Source organism: Dicentrarchus labrax, unplaced genomic scaffold (genome assembly GCF_905237075.1).
Source record: "Dicentrarchus labrax unplaced genomic scaffold, dlabrax2021, whole genome shotgun sequence".
In the NCBI taxonomy this organism is placed as follows: Eukaryota; Metazoa; Chordata; class Actinopteri; family Moronidae; genus Dicentrarchus; species Dicentrarchus labrax.
In genome coordinates this window covers 13,413,969-13,437,372 of record NW_026136711.1, presented here as the reverse complement: position 1 = coordinate 13,437,372, position 23,404 = coordinate 13,413,969, and the positions used below count along the sequence as shown (strand labels likewise).

Genomic DNA, 23,404 nt, shown 5'->3' with positions numbered 1-23,404 from the left:
TAATATTCAACTTGAAAAAGCGTAACGTGAAGCGCACATATCCACTAAAAATGGACTTAACAGTGAAGTTCTGCTGTCCAGAAGTTGAATTTATACTGATAGATTACAGATTGTTTAATGAAGGAGAAGTAGAAGATGTAATTTCAAAGATTTTGATAAGATTATTGAACTTACCAGATACAAATTATTATTCAAAGTAGAGCAATTTATATACATGTTAAAACATGTCTGGAGGGGACCTTTAATTTTAGGCATGAAATGATGCGCTAAATCAGCATATTTTGACACTTCATCTGAAAAAGGTTCTGCTGCTTTTTTAAAGGACTACTAATTCTGTAAAAACAGTCAATTTCCCAGTGCCTCTTACCTGGCCTCCGGTGCAGCCTGTTGCTGTGGTGTGTGAGTGGTGGTTATAGTGGCAATCTTCTCTGCATTTGTCAACAAAGATGCATTTGATGACTCTGAGGAGGGTGAGAGAAGGAAAGGGTTGCTGTGACTTTTCCGTCCAACAGTCACACGAAAAGTTTTAATTGACCTAATAAAATTTGTTAAGTTTCTTCCTGCATGCCAAAGCAACCAAAGTGGCTTTATAGAAACAAGACTCCATGCTAGCAGCTCAGTGAGGCTGGATCTTGAGCTAAATGCTAATGTCAGCATGCTAACATGCTCATAATGACGATGCTAACATGCTGATGCTAAAGGTATATTAATTTCACTATGTTCACCATTTTATCTAAGCGTGTTAGCATGTTAACCTTTCGTACTGTGCACTAAACACGAAGTACAGCTGAGGCTGATGGGAATGTCATAAATCCAAGTATTGGATAATTCGCACCTGATGATGGTACTAAATAAAAAGCTATGGGATCACCAAAGTCATTATAATTCATCCTGAGGGAAATATGAATATGTGTGCTAGATTTTGGGACAATCCATCCAATGTTAATACTATTCATCCAAAACCATAAATGTCAACCTCATGGTGGCACTAGACTAACAGGCAGTGGATTACCAAATTCACCAGTGTTCATCCTCTGGTTATCATGAATATTTGCTCCAAATATCATGGCAATCCATAATATTTGTTGAGATATGTCAGTCTGGACCAAACTGGAGGACCAACTGACTGCTTGACAGACAAACTGATCGTCATCCATAGAGCCAACTTTTGAAGAATTGATTAGCATTGGGCAAATTATTGCTTTTCATGTCAACCAGTCAGACAATCCAAGAACCTTTCTACCTCATGGAAATAAAAAATGCTACACTGAGTACATTTTATTGACATTTTCTTTTTCCATACAGCTTATACTTATAATTTCCATAAACATTCTCCAATAGAGGTGTCTCTGGAGTTCTGGAAGACTCTGTGTGATGGACTTAAATCCATATTTCACACACATGGAACATTTTTCAGTGTGAACATTGGTTTAGATTCAGCAGCTGTCAGCTACAAACATTAACTGAGCCGCAGGGACCACCACCAGCCCCATCAGCCTCCAGGCTTTCTCCACCACTTAGTCAAGATCTGGGACACCAGAATAATACAGAGGTTTACATTTGAGCTATCAATCATTTTGTCAAGGTACTTGTCAAATTGAGTTTCTTTTCCAAAAGGTGTACATCTCAATGTGGACTGAAGCTCCTCCTGTCTGCCTGAATTGTCAAACAGGAAACGGATACACACACTTGCAGCCTCTAGGGACATAAAAGCCGCTGGTTATTCTGTCTTTTATCTCAACACTGATTCAATCATTTCGTGTTATCAATGAATCGTGCTGCTCCACTGACAAAAACAGACCATCATTACACCACTCTTGCTGCATAAAGAAACCTTTCTTCTCCTTAACAATCTAATCTTTCTTGGCCATTTACAGGTATCTTATTTGATTACTCTCCACTCCTCTCTTCTAAGTCCCCTACTCACTATTCCTCTCATGGTTACCCCGCCTACTCACATCTATTCATCTCTTCCACCTCCACCAGTCCCCTTGGAGCCTGTTGCCTTAACCCTTTGATTGCCTTCTGCCCATGAGGTACAAAGTCAACCAATCAAGCTGCAGCGTGGGTGGGGCGAGCTGTAATTCGGTTAAGGAGAACCCTCTAGTTCTGAGTGTACATGAGTGTGTGATGTATGTCTCGGGTCGGCCCTCAGCATGAGGTCCGTGCAGAAAACACGCCCATAGGATTTTTTTTGGCATAAACCGAGAGCTGTGTTACAATTTCACATATATTCTGCTCATTTCTCACTTTCGCCAGCCTCAAACTTGTCCCCGTAAACCCTATTCCCCCTCCATCTGCTCATTTACATAACACACCTCCCTCCATTCTGCCACCTCTCTCCATTTCTCTCTCCTCTGTTTTCTTTCTAGAAATGAATCGAATAAGCTCAGTTTCTCTCTCTCTTTCTGTTACGCTCGCGACCCACTGCCTCCTTTCTCCTCTCTTGCTTAAAGACTTTCACGGCGCAAAGAAAAAGCACTGAGCTGTTTCTGTAATTTTTCTCTCTGGCCCTGGCAATATGCCCTCCCGCCCTGAATGGACTGAGATAGGAACAAGAGCAGAGACAATCAAAATGAGAAAATCAGGAGAGAGAAAGAGGAGCGTGTAGGGAAAGAAAGGGAGAAGAGATAAGAGAAGTGTGAGGGCTGTACTACACAATATACTCCAGGTTTTGCAAAAAAAAAAAAAGCACGTCATATCACCTCCAGCATTTTTGTCTCCCTTCTCGTGCACAACAGGAAGCAATGAGGTGTGCTTGGTTTGCGCCTCAAGTCTATGCCGAAGAGACACAAGCTTTGATGAAAGCATTAGCTGTTTATGCATGCATTACTGTGCACCAGCAGGAAGAGTACCATGCCTGTTTTCCTTGTCATTGCAGAAGAATTGAGTATCAGTCACTAAAAAACTCCATCTATATTCCCACACAGGGGAGAGGTGAGCTTAATGGAAAGTAGCTGAACCTGACTTCACCTTGGAAGATACTCTTGCTTTGGTTCTTGTTCATGTCAGAAAGTTTAGACAGGACTGATCCACACAAAAATAGGCACTGCTCAGTCTTGTGTAAACAGAGGCAGGGAGAACAGTCACTCAGAGACACAACTTAGAAACACCAGCCACAATCTTTTCCTGTCACTCTCTCTGTGTCCGTGTCAGACAGCGTCTGTTTGTTTGACACATGCACATAAACACAAGCCAGAAGTTTCCGATAAAGCATATCCAGTTATTTCTCTGAGACGCCTTCCCTCCCTGCTCTCTGTGTCTTCTTGGCAGAGCAATTCTGGCTCACTGTTCTCATCAAGCTCTCCACTGGAAAAAAAACGCTTCATCCATAAGAAGTGAGCCGGAAAGCAACGAGCGGCGGACAAATAGCTCCAATTTCTACCAGCGCGCAGGTTGACAGGGAGTATTGCCTTCCACACACACACACACACACACACACACACACACACACACACACACACACACACACACACACACACACACACACACACACACACACTTAATTAAACAGTATTTGTGAAGCATGCCAGGGTGATCTGTCAGAACAAAGTAGCGAGAGCTCTCAGCTGCACAGCACAACATACAATGTGCACAAACTTTCCCTTAAAACCACTTTGACAAAGACACACACACACACACACACACACACACACACACACACACACACACACACACACACACACACACATACATGGCGGAAGTTCACTATCTCTCTCTCTCTCTCTCTCTCTCTCTCTCTATTACACACACGCACACACGTACAACGCACGTCTATCTATTACTTAAAGGTACCGGCTTGCCGAAGGCAGAAATGCAAAGGCTGGGAAACTAAACCCAAATATCCCCAAAGAAGCAGTTCTGTCAACACTGCAGGTGTTCTACTCACTCTGAAAGCAAATACACCTCAAATACACTCAGACTATGTAATAATACTAACAATAGTTGATGATTGTATTGTATGACTTCCATTAGTGTCCTATTGAGCAAAACCACTTGGACAACCTTCATGAACAAGCTCTAGCTCAACAGTTTGGCAAAAAATGTATGTTTGGCTGAAGGCTATGATTTAACAGGATATTTTCAGAATGTGTTGGTCAGCAAAATCCCACACTGTTGCAACGACCCTTGAAGGCACCTTTTAGGTTGCTGGGTCACCATTTTGGCAACAGTTTATCAGGGGAATAGAGACTTTTATAGCTTATGATAAACTAGTCCTTAATTATCGCTCTCTACTCACCATCTCCGGGAATGATGCGTAGTGTGACGGTGTTCCCGGCCTCCTTGATGAGGTTGACGATGTCAGAGTGGGACTTGTTGGTGATGGAGCATCCGTTCACAGCCAGGATGCGGTCGCCGACTTTCAGTTTCCCACAGCGGTCTGCTGGGCTCCCCTCAATGATGCGCCCTATTTTGTGGGGCATGGCCACACATGCATTGCCAGCTATGGTCACCATTGAGACGTTGTGATGCGTGATTTAGTGTTTGTGTGGGTATGTGTGTGTGGGTGATGTTGGATTGCATTTTGGAGAGAAAGAAGGAAAAAGGAGGGAAAGGAGCAGAAAAAGAGAATCAGAAGGTTAAGGGTTAATTTACTGACAGCCAACAGCCAGCTGAGCCAAAGCCAAAGAGAAGCTGATCAGGAAACCGACAGAACAAAATGCAAGCGTTTGAAAAGAAATAAGAGAATGTGTTCTACTGTAGTTTTCAATACTTTTCCCCGTAAGTAGCTTTTTCAAATTAATCACTGGAAAAACTAAGCTCAGTTCTCCTCCACCGTCTCTGCCTCACATTCCTCTTTTACTTAAAGCTGCTCCGGCACAATATTCTATAACAGGCATCATTATTGCATTTGTACGGGAGTCTCTCTGCAGCAAAAAGCTAATAATGAAGGAAATGTTTTTGTGTCGTCTGCATCCCAAATACCTGCACCTGCAGAAAGTTGTAGACGACAAACATACATCAGAGCTGACATCTCACCAACTACCCTGAGGTCTCTCTGTCTCTCTTCCTCCCTCCCTCTCTCGCTCTGCAGTCTGACAATCAGTCACTGCAGAGAAAAGGGGTGTGCAATCACTCCTTTCTTTCTCCATCTTCTTTTTCATTAGTATTCGTTTCTCCCTTTAACCACCTTTCACTTTATTCCACTACAAACTTGTCTTACCCCGACCTCTTCCTGTCTTTACTGAATCTAGCTGTAAAATATTGAGTGGAAAGTAGATGACAGAGAGATAGAGGAAAGAAAGAACGAGGTGCTGTAGCATTTATGAACAAACTAAAGTGCTTCTCCAAATACTAACAGTATGAGTGGACTGGTTTCTGACTATGAAGAAATTACATATTGCAAAGAAACAACTGAGTTTTAAACTTGTAGCTGATGGGTTTCCATTAGATTTTACCTGTCAGGTCAAATCAAAAACAGCTTATCTGCTGGCCTATGCGTTCTACTCTGGCCTGTGAAAAGGAAGCTTTGCCACTTGTAAGCCAACCTGGAAAGCTGAGCATTTTCAGGCCTTTTCAGTCCACCCACACTGACAGAGATAAGAGCAGAGAGAAGAGTGGAATGCCATAGTGGTAGGGCAAAGAGTGCGCTGCACTGAAAAGACACAACTAATTTGTAAGAGGCAAAGTAGAGTCAATTTGAACAGCTTTATATGACAGGTGTGTGAGATCAAATAGCGGAAACATTGTAGTGTTGAAAAACACAGATATTACAGTATTTACTATCAGCTAAGTGATGCAAAATAACTATGTAGACAATGTGACTCTGAGTCAATGCATCTCTCTGCTTGCAGCACTCATTCTCATTAAGCTATCATTAGGCTTTTAGTGCCAACCTGCTCGGCAGAAGCCATTTAAGTTCAGCTGAATAATACAAATGCCTTATGTAAGACCCACTTCACTTGTGATCAATTATGAAAGCCTTGTGTGAGTGTAGCAGCAGCTGCAGGCGAAGAAAGGGTTTCAGTGTCTTGGTTTGACAGGCTTAGACGAAAATGAGAAAGAAGAACCATTTCTTTGAAGAGTGTTGGTATTGATCTGGTGAGACTGTAAATAGCCAGAATATGTGTTGGTTGTCGGGCTATTTAGTGTTCAGCGGTTTTATGGATGATACAAAGGCAGCCCATAAAGAAGATAAAAAGATAAAAGGCCCCAGTGATGAGGGAAAGCTATGGTGTGTGTTTCATGTTCCGCTTAGTGGAACTGATTTCTGCAATATTTGCATGTGCAATCAACAACAGTGTGCTGAAGATAACATTTAGAACACTCCAAACAGAAAAGTGTGATCTCTTACCGAAGGTGGTGCCAGCTTCAGGCCGCGACACCGAAGAGACAATGACAAAACCGAAGCCTTCGTTCTCGCCACGGCGGATCTCTACGTCATAGGGCTGCAAGGCGGACACGACAGTGGAGCTGGCGTTGGGGGGCTGAGAGGAGGTGGTGGCAGCTGCCGCAGCGACCACGGCATTGCCACTTCCCCCGGCCCCTCCACCCCCTCCCCCGCTGCCGATGCCGGAGGTGGAGCCGCTGCCTGAGCTGACGGTGTTGAGGGAGTTCTGGCTGCCCTGTGGAGTGCGCTTCCCTATCTCCTCCGTCAGGCTGGGCGCCTGGGTGCTGCTGTGGTGAGAGGACGCCGGAGATGGAGGCACGTCTCCCTCTGCTTTAACTAGAGATGAAAGAGGAGGATATGGTGAGAATGATGCAGATATACAGTGAAAACTGAGAGAGGAAATAGTGCGGAGAACAGGGGAGAAAGATTTAGGGAGACGATCAAAAGGAGAATGAAGATAAATAGATACAAATTAGGCCATCCAGTGTTACAAGAAGTTTAGGAGATAAAAGAAGAGAAAAAACAGTAAGAGACTGGTGAATAATAAGGCAAGATAACATAAAAACAACACTGTCAAGATATGAACGCTGCAAATGTTACATCATCTGTACAATCAGAAAATATATTGTAAATAAACACAAACACTTTTCTCTTCTAACACAGCTACTTTATGTAGATATGATAAAAGACAAGCCAGCGAGACAGCTTGGGGAGAAGAGCCTCTCCAACAATCTCTTCTCTGATCTGTTTTGAACAAAAGATGAACTAAAGACGCAGCCCGTCTGTTGTATCTGGACATTTCATTCCACATTTCATTTCCTGTACAGCTGCTCAAGGAAGGCGCCTCATATTCTTGATGCTCTGAGGCAGACGGGGAGCAGCAATGCACTAATGTCTGGCCGCTGTCATCGGGCCGAAGGTTGACCACCCTCTCCATCATATTTATGGGTCTTTCTTTATCGCCTGCTGAGGAGCAGAGTGAAGCCAAGCAGAGCAGTGAAAAGGCAGTGATGGGCGGGGGCGTTTGCTCGTGGTAGCGGCTGAGCACTTCCTACACACACCCAGACTATTAAGGCAACCCCTGCACATAGTAAGCAGGTCCCCGGGCCCCTGATGGAAACTGCGCTGAAAATAAATGGGGCTCTTGGCGATGTAAAGTACAGAGTTCTTTTCAGCAACAGAATGCTGTTGGACTGTAACAGCAGAGGCCGTAATGATATAATGGAATCAGAGGCAAATTAAGAAATAGGATTATGATGTTTGCAAAATGGATTCATGACATAATAAGCACAATTAGAGGTTAACTTTGAACCCTCTGAAGTTATAATACTTAAGATCTTTTCTAACAATAACTATAACCATTACTGATACTCTTCATGGTTTGCATTTTTTCAGCAAAAGCCATTTAATGTGTTCACATTGAGTAATTGCAGCCATTCCTGCATCGAATTCAAGTTTCCTTCACATTCACATGCAAGTTTATCTCATTGATATCAGCCTCAATGTTTACTGTTCACTCTCCTTAACAGTGCCAATGCTGTATCAAGTGACTGCTGATGCAGATCATCCAGCTGTTGCTACTTCACATTAGAAGGCTTGAGCCGGTGAAACTGGCTCTAATCATTATCGTTCATTAAAAATGCACCTACAGACAACAAGACAACAGCAATTTTGTGCATTTCTAAATATTGCAGGGAGTAATGGAATGAGAAGGAGCAGTCGCTGTGAGTTGTCAGATAAAGAGTTACGTTGGAGGCGACAGGCTGCATACCTCCAGCTTCTAAGTGATTGTCTCTAATGTATTTGCCATAATTCAAAAACCCTGATCAAGATTTTGAACTCCAGCCAGCAGAAAGATATTATGGGAGTGGTTGAACATAGACTTTTCTGAACATGTCAGCAGGTCTCTAACACGTTAGGCTGCTCCTTCATCTTGATCCCTTTTGCTTCTTACCGGCGTAGCTGGTTTTGCGTCGCACAGTGAGGTTGACGTGGCCCTGCTTGGCAGCCTGCTGCATCAGTTGCACCACCAGTTGGTGCGACTTGCCCACCACAGCTGTGCCGTCCACACATATCAGTTCATCGCCGGACCGCAAACGACTGTCCTCGTCTGCCGCTCCGTACTTCACTATGTGGCCGATGTAGATCTGGAAGACAAACAAAGTAGATGGAGGAGACTGCTGAGACTGTGTGCACAAATTTAGATCACAGACAGAACCTATGTGCTATAGATTTTTAGAAAATGTAGGCAGTAGGTATACAATTGGCTAGCAGTACAGGTCTGCTAGAACCAACCCTTCAGACCTCACTATTTTATTTCACTACTCTTATTTCCAGCCTGCTACAGTAGTCACCCGAGCCAGGCTATAAAGTAAATCATTATTTTTTTCTTCCTTCAAAAAACCCAGTGCAGGCCAGTGAACAAGAACAAACGACGTTGCTTCTTTAAAAAACAGAAGCAAAAGGTGGTGTGTGAGTGAGATGGGTGGGTTGTAGAAATCACTGATATGAATTTGTGTCCAACACAGAAGCTCAAGACTACACCAAGGAAGATAAGTAGAAAGACAGATCTGATGAAAAATCCTATATATGCTGCTCAAACTAGTGCTGGGTCCATTTCATTAGTCAGGATACTGAGTCTTGTCAGTTGCAGTTCATTACATTTCACACAAATATATGGTGAAAATTGAGGAAACTGAAAAATAGAGAGAATCAGCTTTGAGAGATACAAAGAATGTGAAGGAAACTCACCGGCTCTCCTGGCTCATTGCCTCCAAGGATCCTGAAGCCAAACCCTGTGTCCTTCCTCCACAGGAAAATGTCCTGCTCCTGGAAGTCTGGAACTGTAAAATCAACAAACCACTGTTAACATTTATGCATTAATACCAACAGCCTGCCCAGGGGAATTCCTGTGCTTGCACCAGTAAAGGAAGAGTTCAGTGCTAGCATGCTTTTAGCCATTTAGTTTAACTCCCTCAATATCACCCCATTTAGTTAAATTTCATGCTCTAGCTTTGTCATAAAGAGGTATGGCTGCACTTATTGTTCTCTGGGAATCAAACCACCCGCCTGCTTATGTCAACATGCAAATATTTGTCCTCCCAACTGTTCCAAGCTTCGCTGCTAAGATAGCACTTTGCACAAACAATCTGTCTGGAGGCTTTGGGAAAAGAACAAACAACTGATCCATCAAAAGATTAAAAAATGATCTATTTTGGGAGAGCATAGGTATAGAGCTTTTTTTAATAAAAAAAAAATCAAAAGCTAGACAAGCTGCCAAAAAAGTTCAGAGCACCCTCATTCATTGGTCCCATAATTAGACATGAACAGGCTGAAATTCCACTCTGATGTCTGAAATAGCATATTTTCTTTTAGCTTTTTAAACCATTTTCAGTAATGTTCTCACAGACTGGACATTACTATTCAAATGGGCGACACTGTTTCTTTTATGAAGTGATGTGTGACACGCAACTCCTCCATATGTTGGAGAGCACTTCCCACCCGACAGAGGTGCTAATACATGCTGAAACAGGCTATATATTATTGAGCAGTGTATGACTAGTTTACAGTCCTCTCCCATCCACAAGTGAAAGAATAAAAGAGGCATGGCACTGCAGCGAATGACAGCTCATGGTTCATGTAGCAGTGGAGCTGGGGGGGAGCCTTTAGGAGGGTTACATGGAGCCAGCGAGTTTGTATCTGTGTGGCCTCATCTTGGTGGACACATGGGCTTCTTTGCTTTAAGTATGTGTATATTTATTCACATATGCATGTATGCACAGGCCACAGGGCTGACAAACACGCACCTCTGAGCAAACTCCCGGTGAGATTTCCTTTTGCTCCAACACAGGCCACTGCTGCCAAGGCCACTAAAGCCACTAAGAGATGGCAGGGTGGCAGAAGGCATAAACAGCCTGCTCCCAATCTGTTCCTTCAGTCAATAGTTAAAATCCCTGCGGAATGCAGCCATCTCTTCCAATCTATCACAATGCAACTGTGGAAGAACTGGGAGAGGAAGAGTCAAAGGCTAACTGTCGCAATCTGCACCTGCACTCGGGAGGGTCAACTGCACGGTTACACCCTGCTCCTGTCCATTAATAGATCCATAAGTGATCCCCAGAGTGAGGCAACTGGGCGTGAATCAGTCAATAGTTTACAAAGATGGGCGGTCCAGTGCAGGGCTCTGCGCGAGGACTGCAAATAACACATAATAATAAGCACGGATGGTTCAAACAGTGAGGAGATTAAACTGGGAACATCTTAAAACCAGACAATAATCAAAATGAAGACAAAATAAAGCACGAGCATGAGTTTCCTATCCTCTCTGGCCTGATTTTTTTGAGCAGGTCAATGCTGTGTGAGATTTTGTGGGGGGAGATTTTTCTGCAAATGGAAATTGTTCACCACATGGTGTGTTTAAAGACCTTGATCTCAACAGAACTTTTCATTACAGAGAATGTTGCGTGGAGAAATGTGTCTGCCGCAGCCAAGGACCGAGCCCTATGGGGTGCACACAGCAGGATTTCAGGGTGAGAGCTCAATGCAGCGTGAGGATGCAGAGGATTTACACATGCTGGTACAGGTCAGCTGTCATCCCTGTCATTCTCTCTGTGTTCGTCTCTTTTTCTACAAGTCAGAATCCCTTGATCCCCCAGTGCTTGACCTTTATTTCATCCTAACATTTGTCTTTTACATCCCATTTATGTTTTTTGTCACTTCCCTCTTCATTATCCTTCGTGCTCACTTTGCATATCCTCTCATTTGTACTGAGCAAACTGGCTCAGGCAATTTAGAAAACCCCCTGTTGAGACTCCATCTTAGCACAGGATTGAAGACATAATCTGCTCCTAAATCGTGCCTTCTTCCACTTTATTTCCTTTCAAATCAAAGGACAACAGTCCTCTCAGCCCTTCACGGCGACTTGCCAACAGGCGCCTGTATAGCCCACTTTTAAACCTTCCTTTCACATTCTTCTTCACAGGCATCTAAATAATGAAAGTCCTTGACAAGTAGCTCCTGGGAAAGTGATTAGATGTTAAGGTTTCTCAGCCTTTACACACTCCTGTTTTCCTTTTCTTTTTTTTTACTTGACAGTGGATTTGAGAGTTATTCTTTTTAATTGGCGTTATCCCTTTGCTTTGGCAAGGCTAGAAAAGGAGGAGGAGGATATGCAATCCACTGACATCCACTCCACTATTGCTGCTAATTATATGCCCATGTGTCTCTTTAGGGAAGTCTAGTGTAAAAGTGTGTCAATTGTGCCAGCATGGACAACTGGACCAAAGTGGCATCTAGTAGCTTTTAAAAGACTGGACCAAGAACATGTGGGAGACAACTGCTTCTAATGATGGTCACAAATGACAATAAAATCAATGCCAACTTTATAGCTTTGAAGAACTGCTTCACAAGGAATAACTTAACATTTGTTGGAAATACATGTATACTTTCTTGCAGAGTATTAGTTGAGAAGATTCATACCGCTGTCATGCTTGTATGCTAACTAGCCAGCTCTTAGCCTAGCTTAGCACAAAGACTGGCTCTGTCCAAAGGAAAACAAATCTGCCTACTGGCTTCAAAGCAACATTTTACTATTTCACAAGGTATATTTTGTCTGTTCAATCTGCACACAAGCAAAAATGTAAAAGTACTTTGAAAAGCACCAGGCTGGCTGTTTCCCCCTGCTTTCTGTGTCAGCTAAGCTAAGGTAAGCACCTGCTGGCTCCAGCTTTATGTTTAGTGCAGATATGTGAGATTTCTTATCGATTTCCTTAAGAGAGCGAATAAGCGTTTTTCCCAAAATGCTGAACTACTCTTTGAATTACACATTCAAACAATTACATTTAGTTTAATCATTTTTATTCTACAACGCTGTTTCCGTCCTTGGTTCAATCGTTTGTTCTGTTTTAGAGAGGTGTTGAATCAACTGTGTGCTCAATTTGGAAGTGGCAGTTTATGGTTATGTTAAACTGTATTGCTTTACACTGACAGGTGTTTCTATGATTTTGTCCACCTCAATTATATGACGGTAGACAAAATAACAGGAACACCTCTCTGTGCAATGCAATTCACTTAGACAGCACCACAAACTACACCCTATATACATACAAATGAGGATACTTGAATCTACACCTCTCTAAAACAGTTAAAAAACATTATAACTTTCATGTAGGTGAGATTTGTTGCAGGAATGTTGTAATAGACTATAGTTTTAGCGTGGTGTACCAAATAAACTGAGCATATCTTAGAGAGTAAGTCCACATACAACACCCCAGGTACTAAATCGAGACCACATCCCACTCCGGAACCCGAACAAGGACACAAAAAAGGTTGTGTCTTTGTTGTTTTTGTTTAAGCCTATAAACCGGTTACTTACATGCACAAGACTTATCCCTTATCTCAAATCTTGCTCCAAAACCTGCAGTACCATTTAAACACACCAAGGGTCTCCACTGAGCCAACAGCCCCATGCAGCCCTCATCCAACCGCCACCAAAAATAAATATACTTACGCCTACTTTCATACATGCTCCTGGACTGGGCCCAAATCTTAAAGGGGTCCGGTTTTCTCTGGATGGTCCCGTCTGCTGGGGAGTCCTGGGGCGGCAGGCCTGGCAGGGGCTGAGAGGGGGGTGGGGGAGCGATGCTCTCGCTGAGAGGGGGTGCCAGGGATGGGTGCACGGGCGAGTCCGTGTGGGTGCTCCGGTGGCTGGAAACACTATGCTGGGAACTGTTCTGACTGTCCTTTCTAGACAGCTGCTGTCGGAGAAGCAGATCAATATCATTGGACAACTGAAAGTCGAAAATGGAGGCTGAACTGAGAGCTGACAGACAGGAAAAGACAAAACAAAAAGGTTACTGCATGCATGCTCAGCAGTGGAAAAACAAGACGAATTGGGGTTGTGGTTTGTGAGAGGAGAAACATTGGGATGAAGAATGCTGCTCCATATGGTAAAGGGAAGTATAATCTAAGAGTGTATAATGTCAACCATTGTTACGTTGCTACCTTATTCAACAGGAAGACAATCAAGCAGATTCATTCAAAGAATTGTTTTAGCATACAAAAAATAAAATAAATACTTCAATGGTTTCTCATGATTAAGTCATTCGGCTGTGGGAAAAAAAACTAGCTCAACTTAGGACGGTACATTGCCTATTCCTTTTGTTTAACAGAGTGGAATGTATTCACAAGGAACTGCATCCCCTGCTGCATATGGAGAGATATTCACAGTGAATAAAGCACTTGTGGGGATTGAAACGAAGGGAGGATTTTACTAGTGAAGTCAGAAATGTAAAACTCCTCATAAATTGCCACTGGCCACACAATAATATGGGCACTTAAGCACCTGCTCAAGGATATGAAGGGAGTGTTGCTTGAGCAGGGTAAAGCACACGCAATCCCAAGCTCAAGCACAAGTACACTGCGAGTACAAGTAAAAATCCCTTCTGTGACCATCTTTCTTTCCAGTCCCATTGTCATCATTACTCTGCCGGTTTAAAAAAGAAGCCACCAAAGGGAAAGGGTTAAAGCTAGAGCATGGGAAATAAAGGCAGATATTTTAAGACAGTAAGAGAAAATGACAGCAGTTCAGTCCCTTCACATCACGTGACCTCTGAGTACTTTGGATGTGGCAGACAAAAATACACCAGGAAGGGGCGGGGGCAAGTGGCTTATCTGTTCTCGTATATCAAAGTGTTTGGCCTTCAAAGTGCAGCCATGTCTTCAATAAATTCGGACTCATTACTCCCTTAATCAGCCTCCTACACCTCTGCAATTCATGTTTATATTCATCAGCCTTGTTAGACATAAAAGAAGCTTGACGCTTTAGCAAATATTAAGTTAGAGCTGTGGCTCCAGCTGGAATGCTTACACTACCAGTGTTATCAGCGCAACCTCATTGGGTTGTGAGGTGAAGTAAAAATCAATGGATTCACATAATTAGTCACAAGTGCAGGCCATGTTTGGTGCTAAAGTCAGACTTCAGAGACTGGCGCTTCCACCTGACCGCAAAATAATGTTTTTGGTCACTTTCATTCCATCAAACAAAATGGCGCCACCATTAGCCAATGAGGCAGCATTTTTTCTTGTTTCTCTCTCACTTTGATGCACACAAATTCCAAATCCTATCCCCCTTTCAAATGAAAACAAATCTCTTGTTCTTGATGGATCTATTAGATTTGACCTTCTGCAGTCATTGTGTTCTCCCTCTGTGCTCCGGGACTGGTCTAATACATTGGTTTCTCTTGCTCCAATAACTTATTAAGGAGACAGAAGATGGGACGGAGGGAGGGAGAGGGGGGTTGGGGGGCAATGAAAACAAATCCCTGTCGCTTCCTCAGCTCAGTCCTGCTTTGCCACTAGCAGGCCACACTCAGATTGGGTGCCTTGATTCATCACAGTAGTAGCAGTCATCTTTTAGTGTTTTGTTGCACATAAACAGCATTATATAGCCAAACATTATACTGAGACGTCATGCATTAACACTGTTATCATTCTGAACTTCTCACCTATATTATCTGCTATAAGATCACTATGCCATCACCATTATCATCTAACACATTAAATATCCAGCACCAATACCACCACACCTCACTTTCACCCCATCTAAATGGCATCACATACCCTCCTAATGTAATCTCTGTATGGAGGAGCCAGCTCAAAATCATCCTGGAAAACAAAATTAACAAACATATGTTCAGTCAGACACAGTCAACAGGGTCCCACCATAATGTAGCATATATCACAGGATGAGGCTGTATCTCAGCTGTGATCATACATTCAACTCTCACACTGCAAGCTTAGCACCCAGCGCGAAGCGATCATCAGCGTGTTAGCAACCCAGCTCACGCTGTGCTTCAAAGCCCCTTGTCCCAGCCCCCACCAGAGAGGAGGGGGCACTGATGTAAAGCCACAGGGATCCACCCCCGCACAGCACAGCATCCCATGTCTACAAACAGACCCACAACATCAGGACAAGTTACACCTTACAGAGGAGAGTTGGAGATGAGGTAGGGGAAGAGAGGCTGTGAAGGTGAGACAAACATCCCTCTGACAGGTACAGCGTGTGGATGGGGGACAGAAGAGTGAAGGATGGATGGGAGGGGAGAGAAACATACGAAAACAACTACTTACCAGTTTCGGGCTCTTCTTTGCAGGTGCCACTCCTGTGAAGCCAGACAGAAATGGGGAAAAAGAAAAAGGCAGAAGGTTACCAGTGTAGTTTTACTATATCATTCATGTTCAGACAAAAGGAGAACAAAAAAAAGAAGAAAGGAAAACAAAAACAGATAACGCAGACTCCAAAACAATGTCACAACAGTGCTCATCTAGCCCTCGTCTCCTTCTCCCTTCTTTCTTCTCTTTCCCTGCTTGGTTCGTTTGCTCGCACATCCGCGGTCTGGTGTTTGAGGAGGAAGGGTGGGGAGGAGAGGATGGGGGGGGGGGGGGGCAGGCAGCGCGATCTATCTGCATCACTGCCGCGGCCAGCGCTTGGCTTGACTGGTGCAGCGGAAGAGTGGAGCCAGCCCCAAGGGCTACCCCAGCGCTCGCTAGACCCTGGCTACCCAACGGCAGCGCATGCATGTGAGTGAGTGTGTGTTTGAGGGAGGAAAGTGAGAGTTTAGAGGAAAGGACAGAATCCTAGAGAGCAACCAGAGAATAAAGAGAGAGGAGTAGAGAGGAGAAAAGCGAGCTGTGCTCTGGAGTTCCTGGCCGTAGCATTACCCATGGAGAAGGAGTCCAAGATACTGAACATTAAATTATAGGCAACCGTCAGTTCCCCTCTTACTGAGACCATCTTCCTGCGTCCGCTGAGCGCCGCGCTCCGCTGTCGAAGGCTCCAGCATCTATAGGCAGTTGCCGTGTCCTCCCAGTCTCTCCCTTTCCTGCTGCCTTTCCCTTTTTTTCCCTCTCTCTCTCTCTCTCTCTCTCTCTCTCTCTCTCTCTCTCACCTCACCGCACACTGTCCTCCCTCCCTTTTCTTCCCTCAGCATCATCATCACCCTCCCTCTCTCTCCTTTCCATCTCAGTCTCCCTCCCACCCCCACATGCTGGTAAACATCCACGCAGCTGCACGCGCACACACACACGCGCGCACACACACACACCCGCGCGCACACACACACGCGCGCACACACACACACAAACGGGCGTCAGGCGGCTTTGCGAGGCGCTCCCGACACAAATCGAAGTGTGCTTAAGGTATGACAGACGGGTTTCTGCATGAGTGAGCAGTGACCAGAAATATCATCGCAGAAATATCATTATCACAGACGAGCACACAAAGAAAGACTGACAGATCACTAAAATGCTAACACAGCCTGGATCTAGCCAGGGAAATTTGCTCCTTAAGCACATCACTGCCCTCTCCCTCTCCCTCCATCCCTCGCTCCCTCCCTCGCTCCCTCCCTCCCCCGACTCTGCATGAAATAAACAGTTGTATGAAGTTATGGAAATGAGAACGACAGAAGGAATGCATGAAACAAAGGCAAAAATGCAAGACTCGTAGTGTATTTTTACCTCTATAACCTTCAAATTCAACAGTGAGAGCAGTAAAAACCACACACACACCTCATACATCATGACATACGATAAGGGTGTGTAAAAGATGTAAAGCATGAGTGAGACCAGGCGGTGTCTGATCTAAGAAAATGGGCCACTATTGTGTGTCAATCCTTCAGGGAAACTGAGAGGATACAATCTTACACTTCCACACGCGCACATGCGCACACGCACACACACACACACACACACACACCTTCTTTATCTCTCCGACATCTGGGTTCATTCACAACTGACAGCTCCAACTGTGATGCGTCTGTATCCCTTTTTCTTTTTCCTTTCCTCCCCCCTGCACACCCCGTCCTTCCTCCCATCTCTCCTCTCCCCTTTTCACCCCGATTTTTTTTTTCAATCAATAAGAATCATTCATTCAGGAGCGGATAACAATCCCCTAAATCAGACGCATGTACGCATATGCAAGCTGTCAATCCTGAGGTATTCTCCCTGGACTAAGCATCAGTCAAAGTGTCAGGCTAATGTTTGATTATCCTTCATCTATCCACTGCAACTGATCTGCTGCTGTTGTCCGTCAATGTCTCTCAGCGTGCTCTCTCTCTCTTAGATTTTCGATCAGACACACTGATACACAAAGCGGACACACCTATGTGAGCAATTAACCGACTCAGACGCGGGTTGATTCAGGTCTTCGTAATACATCATACCTCAAAATTCATACTGTAACAGCAATATTACCAAATGAGATATATATTAATCTGAAAATACAGAAATCAACTAAGATCTGAGGCCTTGATGCCCTTTGATAGATACTTACACTGTGAACAGGTCAACACTGCATTGGTAGGCAGAAGCAGTTCTATGGGTTTTGTGTGTGTGTGTGAGTGAAGCGCCACGGTGTGTTTGAAGCTCCTAGATCAAAAGCTATTGTGGATGTTTGGACCAACCTCCAGCCCTAATTACATACAAGAGGGAGGAAAGAGTGGTTTTGGACAGGTGGGCGATCTCGGCTGGCCTGTACACTGACAGTCCGAGTGAGAGAGCGCCCACTAAATCCTCTGCGCCTCCAGCTCTCAAATAATGGACGAGGACTGCTGTGGGCCTTCCCCCAGCTCATTTTATTCTGCTTACTAAATCTTAAGATTTGTGGCAGACAATGCATTCTTAACAGTGAATAATAAAGGGCTGCGCAACCCACAGGGCACTAAATTTGTATAATATGTGTTTTTTTTATGAGTAATGATACATCAACTGATTATTACGAATTTCAATGAAGCCAAAATAATAGTAATAGTATCCAGTATATTTAGGGACTGCAGTGAAATTCTTTATTGAGCTTGACAGAATAACTGTCATCTTGTTTCACTGCCTGAGGCAAAACTCCATGAATTTCGCCAAACACAAATTGTTTTTCTCCGTGCGACAGCCCCTCAGTTGGTTAAATTCCAGCAGTTTGGGTGCATGAAGACTATGTATGGTCGACAAAAACCCTTAGCTAAAGGTTGTCGTGGAATAAATGCAACTAGGCATATGAAAGCATTGACACGCAGAGTTAAGATCTGCGCACTGGAAAGATGAATTCAGTAAAAAATTGCTCCTGCTGGTTGGGAATAATTGTGTTCCGATGAACTGGGCAACGGTTGACGAGGAGGACTGTACCCTCGGCTGCTGTATAGTTCCCTTCAACAGGCAGGAACTGTTGCAACAACCTGGCAGCACAGCAGTCACTAAACGGAACCCATTACTAAGCAGATTATGTTGTCTGTCCACAGTGCGCGTGTGTGCGTACAAGTTGGTAGATCTCGGCTACGAGTGATGGCTTCCAACAGGCAGGTCCATCTGTCACCGTGGCGACGGTGCCTGGTGACCGTAGGGAACCGACAGACGGTCTCCAAGGAGTGAAAGGCTCACATCAGCTGTGTACATCAGCGGCCAGGATGTGACAGCCCTGCAGAGTACAGCTTTATTTAGCTTCCTCTAGGTTTGTTTGTGTAAACAGTGAAATTAAATGTGACAGAGGAGCGTACCAGTGTGACTAAATACATGGCAAAGATGACTGAGGAGAGTGTACATGCAAGAGGTAAAAAAAAAATAAAAAATGATGGAACATAACTGTTATTCCTGCAAGGAAGGCCATGGTGCTTTGTTATTAAAAGAAATACGTCCTAGGAGTGTCTTTTTCTTGTGGTATGGGTGAAATCCCCTCCTCCACCAAATGCACACATCCACCCAGAGGAGACCCCAGCGCAGATTATCTGCAGAGCATTGTCATAGAAACAAAGGATGGTGCAATGGTGGAGATTTATAACTCGCCCAATAGCTACAGAGGTGTGAAGACATGGGAGATCAGTGTGTGTGTGTGTGTTTGTGTGTGTGTGTGTGTGTGTGTGTGTGTGTGTGTGTGTGTGTGTGTGTGTGTGTGTGTGTGTGTGTTTGGGGGCGGGGGATACCTTGTATCTGTGCAACAAGCTGTAATTCACAAGCATAAGCCTCCAGCAAGCCAAAAATGAGTGGAGGTGAATCGTGGGCACCTAGCGGGCAGGCCACTCCCCCATCATTGCTTTTCCGGACTGCAATGCTGTTTGTTATGGTGCCATTGGAACGTGCAGTCAGCAGAATTTTTAATGCGAAGTGGGCAAAAATACAACGCTTCCTGCCCATACAGTGAATTGATTTCCTGCTTTGGTCTGCACGGGGACCCATCATCAACGTTTATCTCCCTCTAATGGGTGTGTACAAGACTGTCCACATTATTCGGGCCTTATGAATGTGCATGCCGGTAACTGTGAGTTTGTTTACGTGGGTTATGTGAGTACACGTAATGGTGTTTGTGCCTATCAGCGTGTGTCCTCAAAGAACACTGATCCATGGAGTGCTTTTTGACAGGAGGCATTTACAAGCTGTCGGTTCGCTTGCCTAACATTATGCCAATAAGAGCTATCCAGGGTGGCAATGATCCACTTGGTGTTTTTACCCTCTTTAAACTGCCCGTCCATGAAAAAACAAAGGAAATCACACATTTCAACCCCTTGTCTGTCTTCAAGGGTACAATAAATCCCTTTCAAACTGCACTTAAAGGCAATGAGGGGAAACGCAAACAAAAGTAAACAAGTGTAAATACACCCTCTTGTGCTTTAACACTATGGATATTTTGTAGATGAATGATGAGTTAGAGTTTTTCAAGCAGCCATGCAGATAATCTGAGGTCTCGGACATGTCTTTGGGTATTTAGAGTCCCATCTATTCAAAAGAAATGAGGAAAGTGACTGTGCAGTGGAGGGGGTCCATCAAATCCACTGACATTTGCAAAATAGTTTAACACCTCTTGTCTGTGTTAGTCCCTCAACCTGCCATTTGTCCGTCCGCCGGCTACGTGGGAGGAGAGAAAAGGTCCATCTCTCATTCAGAGAGAAGAGGAGTGCAAGGCCTGATTGCCCAGCAGGGACTAATGTGTCACGGCTGATTGATGAGTCATGAAGTCGGGGAAGAGAGGGGGAGAGAGAGAGAGAGAGAGAGAGAGAGAGAGAGAGAGAGAGAGAGCAGAGCAACATGGGGGTTTCGGCGCCGCTCTTTCATCATCTCTCTGATCCTCTGACATGCTTCCATCCACAGTTCTCTTCCTCCCCCTTCACCCCACTGCAGCTATCTTTTCTTCCATTTCCTGCACATGGCTACAAGCTGTTGCTGCAGCCAAACACAAATTACCTTGCATTCATTGCAGCACCTGCTGGGCCTTACAAACAGGTAGAAAAAAAGAGCAGAAAACGACTCTACGTCCACGCTGAGACAAATGGGCTTCATTTTTCTATAGCTGACTAATGACATGAGCTGCTAGGCTATTGAGAGGCTGTGTTTACAAATTCTACACCCAAACAAGTTTCCGCTGACAAAAGCCTGTACGGCAGGTGTATGCGTCCCTATGGACCCTGTAACATTTACACCTTTTTAAAAGGAACAGGGGAGAGGAAATTAGCGTCTTTGCTACGGCAAGACATCAGCGGCCAAAATGAGTTATGTCAGCGCATCAGTGGGGGCAGGAGAAAACAGGCAGGGGAAAATGAGCACATTAGAGCAGTGTAATTAGACAAATGAAAGAACGATGTATCACGAAACACAGACCTGATTGAAGTAATAAATCATGCCTGTGTGCTCACACGGAGTACATCTCAGAGTAAAAACTGTCTGTAAAACCTCTGTGTCTTGTGTGCTTAACCTATGAAACACTGTCAAAACCTCATAACCTGCACTCATGGGTGGTTTTTCCACTGTATGTATTAACTGGACCACAAGGGTCAAAAAAGATTATTCACAGCTAATGTAGCTTGCTCAGACACAGAAGATAGAAGCAAAACCCCCTCGAATGAGGTTCACATTGAATGGCAGTTTCTCGACCCTACCTCCCAACATTCAGCTCATTGTAGCTGGTGTGGAATAAAAACACGTGTTCACATTTTCACACAACCTGACTTGCACACATGCTCACACACTGTGAGAAAGACAGTGGGAGAGGGGTGAGGTGGGCACACTGTTGCGCACGGCCGCCTTAACTGGTGTGTATCTTTGTGCGCTGGTCCTCAGGGACTGGCTCCCATCTTCATGTGGATAAGCGGGTGTGAATCTACATACTGGTAGTGGGGGAATAGAAACAGAAAAGGGGGATGGCGGGTTGGAGGAGGGGTGGATTTCCACCAATTAAGACTGTACCAGGGCCTTACTGCCGCAAATCTATAATTGGATGCATGGCTGTTCGTGTTTAAGAGTGACACTGAGTGTGTGTGTGTGTGTCTGTGTGTGTGCACAAGCGGTGTTTGCTCAGGGAAGAAGAGATTCTTGATGGATGGCAGGAGAGTGAGAGTAAAAGAGAGCACAAGAGAGAAAAAGATGTATGTGTATGATAAGTAAAGCTGACATCAGGACCCCAATTAGAGGCCAGTGTGCCTCGCTGCTACTGGTGGAGTGAGCCGGAGTGAAAAAGCAGTGAAGAGAGTAAGAGCGGGAGAGTAATTAAGGCACCGCATGTAGAACCTTGATTTAAGTTCTCATGACTGCGACTGTGTGTGTGTGTTTGTGTTAGCAACACGTACAAGACGCCAATGATGCAGTGTGGGTGCTGTATTAACTGTAAAACAGATTCATCATTCAACATAAGGCTGTTGTTAGATAAAACAAAACATGGTGATGGCCATTTTTCACTTTTTCCTGACATTTTATAGGTAGAACAATTATTTAATAAAAAAAAATATTAATCAATAATAATAAAAATAATTAGTTGCAGCCCTAGATGTTCATATCTACAGCAAATTGAGTTGTCACGCATGCACAATCCATGTCCAGATGCTAGATAGTGCTGGGCATTATTCAAGGAATATGAATTTATCTTTTTACAAATGCCTTTTCATTGTCTAACAAAAGAGGACAAAAAAAAGTTGTCTAAGCACAAGCAGCTATACAAGAGCCTTGCCTAAATAAAATACAGTTTAAAAAGCTTTAAAGCTGTCTGATCAAAGAACAAGCACAAAAAGAAATAAAAATAATATGCAAGGATTCATTTCCAGGTTCCAGGACTTGATAGCTTTCAACACATTTTGTTTGGTACCAAAAAAAGAAAGTGGAATTTTGATACCCAGCCCTAGTGCAGGACAAATAAAAAAAGAATTTGTACTCCTCCGGCTCACTAATTACTGTCAGTGTTGTGATGGTGGAGCCATAAGGCTCTTCCTCAGAAAGGTTCTTTGTAAAACATAGGGCAGCCAGCACTTGGTACTTAAATGTGCAAATGGGAGAAGTGCAATTTAGCAGACTTTTGTTCTATTATTAATTTGCATGAAGCACCAGAACGGCAGGTCCTGCTATAATATACTATATATTAAATTGGCTTTTATATTGGTTTCCTGTGTTTTTCTGCTGATGGGCATCCTTCATTCCAAACCTTAAGTAGGCTAAAAAACAACCATAAACAGCGTTTAGTAATGCTGGTTCAATTATAATGCTTCATATGCATTATCATTATCCATACCATTATCTTTTAGCTCAGTGCCATTTCCTTCTCCTCCTATCACAGTCATATCTGTCTGTGGCTATCAAAGCCAGTCACTGTGTTTACACAAGCCCAGCTGAACTGCCTTCTGTCTTACTGACAGCCCATTAAACCCCTGCCCATGATGAGCCTGTATCACTTCATGTGCTTGTGTACACTAACACGATGAAGAAATGCTACTCATTAGCAAAAGCCAGTGAGAGGGAGAGGAACGGTTTGGCCTGTGTGTCTTTGGAGTGTGTGTGTGTGTGTGTGTGTGTGTGTGTGTGTGTGTGTGTGTGTGTGTGTGTGTGTCAAGAAGCAAGACAAAAAGAGAGTTTGACAACATGGAGAAAGAGATGGAGATACAAATTGAGACGGAGTCACACATACACAGACAGAAAGACGAAAAGAAAGACAGGGACTCAATGTGAGACTTGGCTGGCATTCATCTGACCAATTTCCCCTGACTGTTCTGAGTACTTAACCCTACAGAGGAGATAAACTGCGTGTGTGTGCACACACACACACAGAAAACCTTTTAG

General features: G+C 44.0%; 1 protein-coding gene across 8 annotated transcripts in view; it reads right to left on the bottom strand.

The window, feature by feature from the left end:
- Positions 1–23,404, bottom strand: part of magi1b (membrane associated guanylate kinase, WW and PDZ domain containing 1b) — a 131,139-nt gene that overhangs the window by 8,317 nt on the left and 99,418 nt on the right. For 3 of the 8 annotated variants that reach the window (XM_051414443.1, XM_051414446.1, XM_051414450.1), the window contains exons 13-20: positions 15,461–15,492; positions 14,951–14,995; positions 12,840–13,086; positions 9,083–9,174; positions 8,286–8,478; positions 6,296–6,667; positions 4,241–4,444; positions 368–461 (exon numbers count right to left, since the gene is read on the bottom strand). In XM_051414443.1, the coding sequence (XP_051270403.1) occupies positions 368–461; positions 4,241–4,444; positions 6,296–6,667; positions 8,286–8,478; positions 9,083–9,174; positions 12,840–13,086; positions 14,951–14,995; positions 15,461–15,492 (1,279 nt within the window). The remainder of the gene's footprint in view (positions 1–367; positions 462–4,240; positions 4,445–6,295; positions 6,668–8,285; positions 8,479–9,082; positions 9,175–12,839; positions 13,087–14,950; positions 14,996–15,460; positions 15,493–23,404) is intronic. The other 5 variants (XM_051414445.1, XM_051414447.1, XM_051414444.1 and 2 more) reach the window with 5 other exon arrangements.